This window comes from Danio rerio, chromosome 16 (genome assembly GCF_052040795.2).
Source record: "Danio rerio strain M-AB ecotype USA chromosome 16, GRCz13ab, whole genome shotgun sequence".
Taxonomy (NCBI): domain Eukaryota; kingdom Metazoa; phylum Chordata; class Actinopteri; order Cypriniformes; family Danionidae; genus Danio; species Danio rerio.
In genome coordinates, this window is record NC_141036.1 from 24,967,943 (window position 1) to 24,981,141 (window position 13,199).

At 33.7% G+C, this 13,199-nt stretch overlaps 1 protein-coding gene and 1 long non-coding RNA gene across 6 annotated transcripts in view; one reads left to right on the top strand and one right to left on the bottom strand.

Moving 5' to 3' along the window:
• Nucleotides 1–13,199, top strand: part of LOC101883647 (uncharacterized) — a 713,507-nt gene that overhangs the window by 579,722 nt on the left and 120,586 nt on the right. The window lies entirely within an intron of this gene.
• LOC101885445 (uncharacterized) overlaps nucleotides 1,025–13,199 on the bottom strand; it is a 31,255-nt gene continuing 19,080 nt past the window's right edge. The window contains exons 1-8 of one of the 4 annotated variants that reach the window (XM_087286952.1): nucleotides 9,686–9,894; nucleotides 8,445–8,756; nucleotides 8,044–8,364; nucleotides 6,250–6,288; nucleotides 5,987–6,154; nucleotides 5,492–5,539; nucleotides 5,351–5,407; nucleotides 1,025–3,072 (exon numbers count right to left, since the gene is read on the bottom strand). In XM_087286952.1, coding sequence (XP_087143078.1) covers nucleotides 2,996–3,072; nucleotides 5,351–5,407; nucleotides 5,492–5,539; nucleotides 5,987–6,154; nucleotides 6,250–6,288; nucleotides 8,044–8,364; nucleotides 8,445–8,756; nucleotides 9,686–9,758 — 1,095 coding nt within the window. In that variant the 5' untranslated portion in view covers nucleotides 9,759–9,894 and the 3' untranslated portion in view covers nucleotides 1,025–2,995. Of the gene's footprint in view, nucleotides 3,073–5,350; nucleotides 5,408–5,491; nucleotides 5,540–5,986; nucleotides 6,155–6,249; nucleotides 6,295–8,043; nucleotides 8,365–8,444; nucleotides 8,757–9,685; nucleotides 9,895–13,199 lie in introns of those variants that run through there. The other 3 variants (XM_087286951.1, XM_087286950.1, XM_087286953.1) reach the window with 3 other exon arrangements.

Below are 13,199 nucleotides of genomic sequence, written 5' to 3' on the forward strand. Positions count from 1 at the left end.
GAAATATACATACATATGTTAGCAAATACAAGTTCCCTTATATATTTACTCATCTATTGTATGTATGTATGTGTGTGTGCTATATATATATATATATATATATATATATATATATATATATATATATATATATATATATATATATATATATATATATATAATATGAAAACATAAATAAAAAAAAATTATAAAGGGGAGGGAAGAAAAAAGAGAAAAACAAATAATTAACAGCCAAACTGCAAATGTTTGGATCCATTTGCTCTATATCACCACTGGCTGCCAAATTGAATGTAATTTTTTACTGTGACCTTTGGTGAAGTACTGAAACATCTCCATTGTAAGATGGTACATAAGATCCATAATCCAATGATTAAAAATTGTTAGAAATTTGTCCTTCCATTTTAACTCTTTAAACAAAATAATTGTATATCAAAGATAGGCATGGGCCGGTATTACATTCTGATGGTATGATAACCTTGGATAAAAATATCACGGTTTCACGGTATTATGATTACTGCTTTAAAATAAATTATTTTTTAATGTCTGGGTAAAAAACTAAAACTTTTTCCTCTTTGAACACAATATACTTTATTTTGAGAAACATTTGAAATATTTTGGAAAAGTAAACATGTAAGGCTAAATAATTGAAACTAATCATTGACTTCTGCTGTCTTCATTAGTTTCAAAACCACCAATTTAAAATTACATCGTTGGATACCTTTTCTGCTGAAGATACTGTTGCCCTAAAAAAATGTAAATTAAAAATCTTACATATACCATAGGAACAGTATAGCAGAAAATGTTGCCAGTTTTAAAACATTGACTTTTCCAAACCGCAGTAATCCCTGAAAACGGTTATCGTCCCATGTCACAGATAATTTAAGTTGATTGAATCTCATTTATAATGTCTCACCTGATATCTTCTGAAGAAATCAACATAGTGAGAGCTTGTACAAATACCATAAATGTAATTATTCAGTCGTGTGCTGGAATGCCGCAAAATGATAGACAAGAACACCAGATGTGTCTGTATAGAGTTTCTCTTTGTTTTTACTTTGTTAGTACACATATTACAAAACATTAGTGGCGAAAAAAACAAACAAATACAAACGTCATTCCACAAAAACGAATGTGTACATATAAAGGCATCACACCCATGTTATCAAGTTTGCTCCTTTAACCGCAATGAAATCTTCTATAAATCAATAAAATGTTGTCATACTTTCAAGTATTAACTCTTCTGGCTTTAGAAAATGACTTTTAAATGTGATCACTGCTAGATTTATAAACAATTTATAAATAAAATAGTAGTTATTTATAGAAATATCACCATTAAATAATAAAAAGGATCTTAGTTTCAAATCCTTAAGCCCAAGCATTTTAATACTGTTAAATTAAACATTAAAAAAAGCTTGATAATCCCCCCAAAACACTTAGTGCAATATAATTGTAACAGAAAAAGGCAACAAAGTTTGTTTATAGCAGTTTCAATTGTGCCCGTAATGCCTCCAAGAAAGAGATGCTCAAACTAGGGCCTGCGGGTCAAAGTTGGCCCTTTATAATATATAGTATCATTTGATTAGGCCCGCCAGAGGGAAAATGATTGGGAAAGGTTGACTAATGACTTTAACAGAAATTCTCATTTCTATTTTAATGTAACCTTTTGTTTATTTGTTTTACTTTTGAGCTACAAAAACACTAACTGAAATGAAATGTTTCAATTACATGTTGTAAATGAATCAGATTTTTTTCAAAAGTTACATAATTTAAATGAGAGAAAAAGTAGAAAACATCCACGTGCAAATCAAGGCAAAGGCAAATTCAGCATGACTAGTGTATTCCACATTGAACTCTATTGTTTTATATATAGATTTTTTTTTTGGTTTTATTGTAATAAGTTTGCTAAAATAATATACAGTTTCAAAAAAATATATAATGCATCAGTAAATACGGTTGAAGTAATTGTTTCTATTTATTTATAAATATTATAATATACATCAGGAAATTACACATGGCAACTTTAATGTAATACAAATGTAATACAGTTGCTATACTTTTGGCCGACAGCTCTCAATCAAGCTTGGATTTTGGCCCTTCATAAGAAAAAGTTTGGGCACCCCTGCTCTAAGGTCTTCTGTCCATGGCTTTAAATTGTATTTAAATGTAAATTGGTTATTTGGTAAATTATACTTAGTAGAAATAATCAGTCTTTCATGAAAAATAGCCTTTGGCATTACTCTGAGAAACCCTACCCTTGATTTTAAAAATAGTTTCAACAATTTGTACATGCCTTATGACAGTTGATATTAAGCAATATTTTTCCACAGATTGGGATGGATCAGTGATACTATACGCAGTGTGTGTCAAGGGTGTGGATTTTGACTCCTCTTTATAAAAGACATAAAAGGCTCAGCGGTTAATAGTCTGCTTTTGTATGTCATATAAAGGTGGTTCTAGCAGTGCACCAAAAGATGGTTTCACTTGAATGATGATAATAATATCAACAGGTTAAGAATTAGATAAATAAGCAATGCAAACATGACACTGATGGATAACTTAAAAACCACAATAAGCTTTTCTGGAAGCCCAACCCCCGCCTATTGTGTATTTCCTTTCACATTTAATGCTTTTAACTTTGCTAAACCAGGTGCTACATGAATCTAAAACTTCTGTTTCCAACTGTTTAGTTCTTACATCAGATCTCAGTTATCAGATCATCAGTCTGTGTCATGCTATGACTGTCTCTCACAAAACAAATCACTGCATGACTGGTATAATAAAAATCACTATTTTTACTATTTTAAGTTTGGCTTGAAAGAACTTATGACAACATATTATTAGTTTTACATTACGGCATTAAAAAGAATGAAATCATAACAGCATTACCAAGAGTTATATGCTTATAATAAATTTTCCCTTTTGATAGAAGATGCCTTATAATTGCTAAATTGGGACATACTCAGAGATGTTAATGTCAGAAACATTAAAACAACCATTATTCATTTCTGAATTGATAATCTTCACATTTGGCATATGGTTCATATGCAAGGGCTTCCGATGGTCTGGTGTCAACTGTTTGGAGACAAAAATCAGAATATTATTTTTACACCACCTGTCATTATTGAAAAAAGGGTCACAGTTTATAATAAGGTTTACAGTAATGTGTTACATAAACTAAGTATGAACAATACTTGGGGGGATTTCAGATTCTCAGGCTTCTGTAATTAGGTTCAGTAGTTTAACTTTCATGACATTTAATAAGTTCTTTCCATTTCCCTTAAAATTGAAATATTTTGAAAATTGAATAATTGAATATTGAAATAACTGAACAGAAACATGGAAGACTAAGGAAAAAAATGCAAATTTTTATAAGGAGATTTTAGATGAACTCTTTACTTGTACGGCATTTATTATTGATAGTTCAACATTTACTAATGCTTTATTAAAATCCAAAGTCATGCTTTTTAACATTACTTTTTTACATTGTTAATGCACTGTTAACATGAACTAACAATAAACAACAGGCCTGTAGACAGGGGGTGTTCGGATGGTTCGGAAGACCTACCCCTCAATGACAAAGGTCCAAGATTTGCCCCATATATGAGCTCATCTGTTCTATTTTGACTGCTATGGCATAAAAAATTGTGGAAATAACCCATCAAAGCCTTTAAGACCATGCAGAATCTGGAGTAATCTTTTACTACTGAGCTGCTTTATTGTTGTTAAATGGAGAAAACATTTTACAAGATACATTTATTCTAAATCTTGGACCTTGTTCTTGAAAGAAAAAATGACCAATGTAAAGGTGCAAATCACCAAAAGTGGCTCATATTAAAGTTAATTTTCATACTAATGAGGCTGTTGTTATCCATGAATTTTCACATTTACTTTTTTTACGAAAGGCTAAAAATGATTAAGCTCTATATAATTATTATTATTATTATTATTATTATTATTATTATTATTATTATTATTATTATTATTATTATTATTATTAATATTATTATTATTAGTAGTAGTAGTAGTAGTAGTATTAGTATTAGTATTATTAATAATAATGTTTTGTTTGTTTATTATTCAAAAGGCCAAATTCTGACCAAGGAAATTCCTGGCAATTTTGTTATTTCCTTAATGAATGGCTGCAGTTTTTTCTGTTTTAAATTTTGTGTATTTTTTCATATTTCTTAATTTTAAGTCTTAAGGTGATATTTTTGATTCATCAGAAAGTGTGGTTATATGATGATCATCAGACAAGCTAATCCAGCTAAAAAATAGTGCATAAAATGTCTATAAATGTCTATAAAATGCAGTATTTAAACCTCAGATTTAATCAGATTTTTTTATTTGACCCAGAAGCATTAAGCTTTTAGTATAGAAAGCACAATGGGAAAATTCTTACAAAATTTTACGCAATTTATCTTAGTTTAACGGTTAATTTGTTTTAATTTGACACTGTACACTGAAAAAAACGACTAAATAATTACTTGATAAAATAATAACAAATCTTTATAAGTAAATTTAAATAATTTGAGTAATCTTATATCAAGTAATTATAAGCAATGCATTTTGAATTTATTCATTCATTCATTTTCTTTTTGGCTTAGTCCCTTTATTAATCTGGGGTCGCCAGAGTGGAATGAATCACCATCCAGCATGTGTTTTATGCAGCGGATGCACTTCCAGCTGCAACCCATCACTGGGAAACACCCATACACCCTCATTCACACACATGCACTATATGGACAATTTAGCCTACCCAATTCACTTATAGCAATTTACCTATAACTGCACCCAGAGAAAATCCATGCGAACACTGGTAGAACATTCAAACTCCGCACAGAAATGCCAACTGATCCAGCTGTAGATCGAACCAGCAACCTTCTTGCTAAGAGGCGACAGCGCTACCCACTGTGCCACCATGAATTTATTTATATTAATAAAGTTCTTTTTTAGCTGAAGGAACATTGCTTTTGTCAAATCAGTTAAATCTTATTAGTTACAAGCTAGATTTGTTTTTCTGTAATATGTTTTTTTATATATAGTTTTATCAATTTATAATTTGTCCGTTCCCTCCTATTCCAACCAAATCATCACATTTCAGTTAAAATTAACTTAATATTAGGTTTATTTGCAATGATTAGAACATAATTAAATATTGCAAAAAAAATTATAACTTCTTTTTCCATTCAGTGCATTTACTACATCAAGTAAATATGTAAATCTGTAAAATTCTAGTTATCCTTGACATTTAATATTAGATTAAATATTAGATTTTATTATATATTTTTAAAGTGTAGTTCAGAAAAGGTAAATACATTACTTATATCAATAATACTTTGCAGTAACTTACAGGTCGACATGGATGCTGAGGTCTGTTCAACTAAAGAATACAACGGGACATCATACCCTGCCAGAAAAAACAAAACAAAACAACATTTTAAACACTTTTTAATACAATTTAAGCATTTAACATAAATATCACTTACTGTACCTTCTGCAACATATGAATAATATACAGATAACGGGCGGTTGAGCTCTGCTATAAGAGAAAAAAAGAGGCACTTTATAATCATGCATGAAAGTTACATGTTAAAACATTTCACTGCAACACAGCTTCATTAGTCTTTAAACCCAGGTGATTACAAAACTCCTTAATTCTTAATACATTTGCCATTTACATTAATCTTGCAAATATATAAGCACATCTTTACTAAAATAACATTCACTCATTTGAACAAAAGCATCTACAAAATGAAAATATGTAAGATACTATAACTCTCTGTGTATTTGATTGTGGGTTTGGTTTGAATAGCTTTTCTGCTAGAGTCAAGGATATAACAGGAAGGTGCTAAACAAGTATACAAGGTATGAAACTGATTTTCTGATGACAAAAAGTCATAATTTACCATGTTAGTTCCAATAAGCCATTTCTCTGTCTGACAGCTCAATAGTGTTAAACATTTCTGGACTTCAGTGGTGGACTTACTGTGGCTGTTGTTTATGTGCTTTCGTTTTTTGAAATAAACAATGACACAGATGATCAGTGATATGATGGTAAGCAGAGACACCACTGTGGACATCACTACTGCTGTCAGATTGTTTGCTGTTGTGTCAGTGTTGCCCCTGCTATGGCCAGCAGGAATTTTAGGAGTGACTGCATGAAATATATGATTACATTTTATCAGTGCATTTGGTTTGACAATTTCAATCACAGACTGGCACATTCACACATATTCAACCACGTCTTACCTGTGGTAAACAGTGTTGTGGATTTAGCTGTAACAAGACCTGGAACTAAAATGCAAACAATTTTGCATTAAGAACCTTAAAATCAGTAGGATTTAGCATGCTTTTCATAAACTCATCAGCCTGGGAATATTTATGTGTCTTGTTTTAATGACTAAATCTGATACATTTATTATGCGTGTAAAAATCTTGATCTCTTTAAAAGTTTTTGTTTTAGACACCAATACAATTGTTTAACCGATTCTTGTCATATAAAAAGCAAGATTGCCAGTTTATGCATTACTAGTGAGAATTTTTAAAGGGTTAGTTCCCCCCAAAATGAAAAAAAAATCCCCTCATCCTCATGTTGTTCCGAACCCCTGAGAACAATTTGTTCATCTTCAGAACACAAATTTATATATATGTTTATATTTTAATTTAGTGCACTGTGAAAAATGATGGGTTCCACACAATTACTTAATGTTGTCCAAACAAAAACCAATTAAGTTAATTGCATGTTTTTATTTATTTATTTTTTACAAACTTAAGTAGATTGAACATAAAACAATTAAGTTATCCCAAAAAATCTTAAGGATTAATGCCTCATGCACATTAGTAACGACTTTGTAGCTGCCTGTCGCTCTGGGTGGCGATCTGCTGCAAACGCAGTCTGTGTGGGTCTATCGCATGGAGAATACAACCGGCCTCAGCAAGAGCTGAGAGGATCACGTGAGCTCTACTGGTGCTCCTTTTGCCTGTAGCTTAAGAAAGTCGATCTTCATTTGCATAAAGTTGAAGGATTCTCAAATTTGTCACATCGTTCAACACGCCGACCCGCTCGCTATTGTTCGCTGTTGCTCGTGTAGACGGAGGTCGCCAGAAGTCGCTCACTTTTCGTTGAAATAAACAGTCACTTGTCGTTGTCGCTTTGCTGCTACAAGTCACTTGTATTGTGAATGAGGCTTAAATTTGATTTGAATGTGTAATAGGACAGTAGTTTGACAGGGAGCAAAGTTGGAGAAATTAAGAGAGGGAAAAAGAGAGAGACGGGATAGAATGGAATCAAATTGGAAAAGGTCTGCGAGACATGAACTCAGGATGACCAAAGCACAGTTGTGCCACATGTCACCATACTACCCACCAGGCTATTATACTGACAAATTAAGATATTTTAAATGAAAATCAAGAGCTCTCTGACACATAGATGACAAGAGTCACAGGACTTTATTCAACAGTTTCCTCTGTTTGGTGTTAATTCCAAATTCATGTACTCAACTTTCCCTGTTTGAAACAAACCGAGCACAGCATATCACTCATGAATGCACAGACTGAGCTGATAATGAAACGAAGAAATTGTTGAATAAAGTCATTTTTATGTTCAAAAAATTATACTAGTAGCTTCGTAACATTACGAATTAACCTCTGAGAACACATGGACTGTTTAAAGGCATTTTGGTACCTTTCTGAACTGCAACTCTTTCTGTAAATTCAAGGGGCCTCAGAGCTCTTGGATTTCATCTAAAATATCTTTAAATGTGTTATGAAGATCTCAGAGGTTTTGTTGGGGTGAGTTTTCATTTTTGAGTGAATTGTTTGTGTCAAGGAATAATAGTGTTGTTAGAAATGTTGTCGTTGAATGATTTTATTTCAGACATCATTAAATAGAGTAACTGAAAAAAATGTCCTACAATTGTACATAATTAAAAAATTCAACTGTTGTGTAAAAACAGTATCACTTTTGTTTTTATGCAGTTGGTTTAATATTATTAATGTTGCTTAATTAGATTGAACAAAATGTGAAATTATTTTAAAACGCACCTTTGATTACCAGCTTCACTTCATAGCAGGTTGTGTCATTCACTCTGCATCGATACCACAGATCATCAGCCTTTACTGAATCTCTAATAACCAGAGAACCATTCTCTAGTTGTTTCGCTCTCTCAAACAGAGGGTTCGAGAGTTTCTCTGTGCTGTTTGAGGTTGTGGATGATGAGCGATATTGTGTTATATCTGTTGACCGGTGACCTTCAATGACTTTCCAAGTGACTTTATCAGTTGTGTTTCGTTGAGGATGTTCAGAGCATGGCAGCAGCACTGCAGAGCCTGATACTGCAGTGACAGACTTCATTTTTGTACAGTCTAAAACCAAAGAAACACAGTACATGTTTATGACTCTATAATAGGGATTATTTGCTTGTTTGAAGAATGTGTATTCTCACCTTTGACTGTCAGGGTAAATCGAGTTGCGTTGAGGCAGTCTTGATCTTTGTAGACCTCACAGTCATAAAGGCCTTCATCTGTTTGTTGGATGTCTTTCAGATTAAGTCTAATATTACCAGCATGTTTACTCACAGACCATTTCTGGTGCTCTGATGCTGGAGAGATCAAGATGTCTTTAACTGGGTTATTCTTGCGTAGTTTCACTGTTAGAGTTTCCAGCAGGTGGGTTGTGGTTAAACAAGAAATGGACATGCTGTCACGCTGAACACGGCTTATGTTCAACTGATGAGGCTGTTCACAGGGTCTTTGAGCTAAGAGTGAAAATAAAACGAGAAATGAAACATCTTTGGAGAACTGGGATGTAGAAAGATAGGAATTACCACATAGTTTACAATAAAGATATCATTTTCTGAAATTATCCTGCTGAATGCAGTGTGTATAAAATATTTAATTTCCTAAATTTACTCGGTAGCACTTCACAATACAGTTCCCAAATCAAACAATGACAAATATATCTAAAGCATTTATTAGGCTTAAAGAAAAATGCCTGTTATTATTAATTAATAAATCTGAGCTGACAATGAGCAATTGTGTTTTTATCGTCAAAGAAGAATAATACTGTAACAACTGTTTTGCTCTTTGCTATTTTGCTACACATACAGTAATTGCAAATGGTCGGGATTAAGGTTTATTACAATCTTATGTCAAGTTGTCGCACAACAACAAACAGTTAAAACAAAGACCATCTTAAGTTACACAATTTCTTCTACAGTAACCTTTTTTAAACTTTCTTTTATATAATTTTAGAACAGAACCAACAAAATCTCACGGCAATTTGTAACTTTTTGATTTAGTGGCTAATTTGTATGAATTCGTATGATCTAAATCGTACAATTTAGTACGATTTGCTCATCCCTCAATGACGGTTGGGTTTAGGGGTGGGGTTAGGTGCCATGCCTCCATTTTAAAATAGTAAGACTGAACTTGTATGAATTAACCACTGAACTGACAAAACGTAAAATACTTATATTTTCTCATGAGATCAGGCTGAACAGAACCTGTACATAAGCACACAAAAAGATCAGCTGAGGTCAACTTCCAAATAAGTTAACATTATGTAACGTGTAAATGGCATTGATGATATTCATGTTACACCCATGGCACATTTACACACCCAAGTGCATAAATAATATTCATTTTGCTTTGTTAAGTAATTTTACTTCATATAAAAGACACTTACCTCCGCATTCCAATAAAGCAGCTATAAAAAGATTTAAAAGTCGGAAATATGAAAGCTGAACACTCCCCATCATCTACAAATGCTCACTGCAGGGTAACAGACCTCTATGTGAGCACAGGCCACATCACTGCACTTTCACAGAGTTGCCGAAATGTAAAGTGAAAGGAGGAAGTAAGATCTTGTGCTCATTCCTCCCCGTCAGTGAGACTGTGTATTTCAGCTGCTAATTTGCACCTTTAAACTAATGCATCTATTTAGAAAGATGCTATAATACGATATAGAAGTTGAAAGTATTAAGACAGGAAACACACCATCACATGGATGTCTTTAAGCAGCTCACTGCAGACAAACTTAATATAAACAGAAGCCACAAAGGTTTTTCCTTCTATTTTTTTTCAGAAGTAGGAAATGGGATTTCTGCAAAATGTCAAGCGACAAGCAGTTTTGCTCACATTTGAAATCATTAAATCAATTAGCTTCATGTTTATATAGGGATAACATGGCCATACAAATCATTTATTACATTAGTTCATCAGAATGTTTTTTTTTTCCCTGAAACCAATAAGTATGTTTAAGACTGTTAGAAGTACTGTATGCATTTTCTTTGGACTACTGCCCCAAATCGATGAAGAACACTTTTCTCTTCATCCAACAATTTCTCTACAGACATTAAAGAATTAAATTCCTGATTGATTCACCGCAAAATTAGTACACTTGTGTTATTAGCAATGATTACTAATGCCAGAAAGAAATGTTCCTTCTAGAACTTTAACAAAAAATAAAAAAATGTAAAATTTGTTTGATTCTTTGTGCTAAAAATTGTAAAATGTCAGTGGTATTATTTTTAATTATAATAGATTACTTAAATTTAACAATTATCATTGCATAAAAGCATTTTTTTACATTAATATGATGTGCAATTTAATAGTCATTTTACAAAACATATCCTACATAACACTAGTAAAGTGAACTAATGATTTTTTGGTAAAGACTACTAATCCATATTTAATTTGTCTTCTATGTCATGAGAGTAAACTCTTTATTCGTTTCACAGATTACTTATTATTAAACAGATCGCATGAACAACGCACTTCCTCTCAAATCTGTCATTCACTTTCCGGGTTAACCCTTTTGGTTTCCCACATCTTCCCTCTTTAGAAAAGAACATCATGTTTTCCACTTTTAACACAAACCCCTAAACATTGGTTTATGTTTAACAGCATACCCAAATTAAAGTGCAACATCAAGCAATGATAGTTTTTTTTTTTTCATAAACTCAAATCTTAATTCCTTTCTATAACCTGAAACAGTCCATTTAAGCCTAGTTCACACTACAGGATTTTAAACATCAGCAGATCGCTGTGCTGTTCACACTACATGACTTGACTTTGTGTCTTTTAATCTCTGTGGTGTTCACACTACGCAACACTCCGTGAACGATCCACAAGAGGGGGGTCACACACTACATGATCTGACAACATCTCATTCCCCATCAGCTCATTCAAGCTACCAAACCACAGCCAATGAAAATTTGAGGGAGGAGTCGTCAGAAAAAAGCTGAACACTATTGGCTGCTTGTGTGCTGATTACATCACTGACAGCTTTTCAAGCTTTGGAGAAAGCATTTAAAAACATCGTCAAATCAGCTGATTTACGAGCGGATTAATCACTCATCTGCAAGGTTTGAGTGGATAGATACACAGAGAGTTTTTAATTTTTGTAATTTTATAACTCTTTGAAAAAAACATATTTATAACACCCTGCCGTTTTCTAACTATCAGTGTATTTCTTTCTGACATTGTTATTTTTTTATTACAAAACAGTAAAGAACTGAGCATTTCTGCCTTAAAATACCATATTGGTCAAAATGACTACATGCATGTCTGATACTTTTCGCTGTGACTTTAAATATGTGTGCATTTTCTTGCCTGGCAACTTCCTGCTAACATAAACAAAACTTTCTGATGGCAAAAACATCAATTTACTTCAGATATCTTTCAAAACAGCATATTCTGTGCTTTGAAATAGCTCCTGTTTGAAAGTGAAAATGAAAGCCAAGACTTTTAAGTGTTTTAGTATCTTAACTACATATTTATAGGCTGTATTACCAAAAAAATATTATATTTTTAGGGTAATGGTGTCATTAAACATGATGCCAGACATTCAAAGCTTAATTTTAATATCTCAATGATAGCTTTGAATGTAAATATGTTGTGACAATATGGCGTTTCATATGAGAATGGTCAGAATGAGCAGTATGGTAATTCTAATAGTTACAGAATTCTAGTTCCACTGTTAATATAGCCTACTCTCATGTCTGTGCTAACGCAGAATGAAGCCAGTGCACCGATGCCCATTCTGACCAATCACAGATGTTTCTGCTGAGCTCCTGAACACACAGGCATTCAGCTCATGCTGATATGCTCTCTCATTGGCTGCAGCTCGTCACTACATCTGACCACACGTGGGGTTGAGTCGGCCGACTGCTCTGGAATATTTACAATGCTAAATGTTGGATTTCCGTCTGCGAGGTGTCGGCGACGCGTCAGTGAGCCTCGTTGATGCGTTGCTCAGTAGTTCACACATAAAGAGCGTCGAGCACCCGCAGATTTCTTCCCGATCACAGCCCGATCTGTCGGCGAGCTCGTTAACTTCCAAATCGGGCTCAAATCAGGCTTAAAATCCTCTAGTGTAAACTAGGCATTAGTCTAAGTAACGTTTGGGCGTTTTCACCACCCTTCCACTGGAAGTCGTAACTGGTGGTTTAGTGTCCAGTAAAGGTGTTGCTGGGTCAACTGTGTGAGTATTTGAATGTTCAGTCCCAGACAGAGCTGGTTCTTTTTCTTCCTACAATTCTGCTTGGATTGTAGCATCTGGTTGCGATGGCATTGCTTGCAAATGCTTCCTGTTTCTACGCAGGACAGCTCCTTTTTAAGTTTGCACCAAGTACGATCTTGGTTCTGATGTTTTGTTTAGCACAACCGCTGGTGTTTTCCAGTGCTTTTCACTGTCCAGCTTAAGAAGAACCTTCTCACCAGGATGTAACTCGGGTAGTGTGCGAGCAGAGTGTCTCCGGTCATAATAGAACTTGTAAGACTCCTTTGCAGCTTTATCTTTCTTCTCCACTGCTTTAAGTGGATGTTAAAGTTGAGAAGCACTTTAACATCGAGACCAGCAGCCTGTAAGTACATTTAAGACTTGTTTCAGTTGTTGTGTATGGTTTGAGGACTTGTTTTCAGCTGTTTGTGTAAAGTTGTAGGACATTTAAACTTGCTTTCAGTTGTGTATCATACTAGAAGTGTTTAGCCACTGTTTCCTTGGTTACTATAAGAGCTTGTGTAGCGAACGCGGACGGTTTCGCGTCGTCCGCCTCAGTTTCGGCCCTTGTTTTGACTCGGGAGGCGTGTCCAAACGCCAGTTAACCACTATATAGTGAGCACGCTAGCTTAGTCGGCAGGAGAAGCACTTTAACATCGAGACCAGCAGCCTGTAAGTACATTTAAGACTTGTTTCA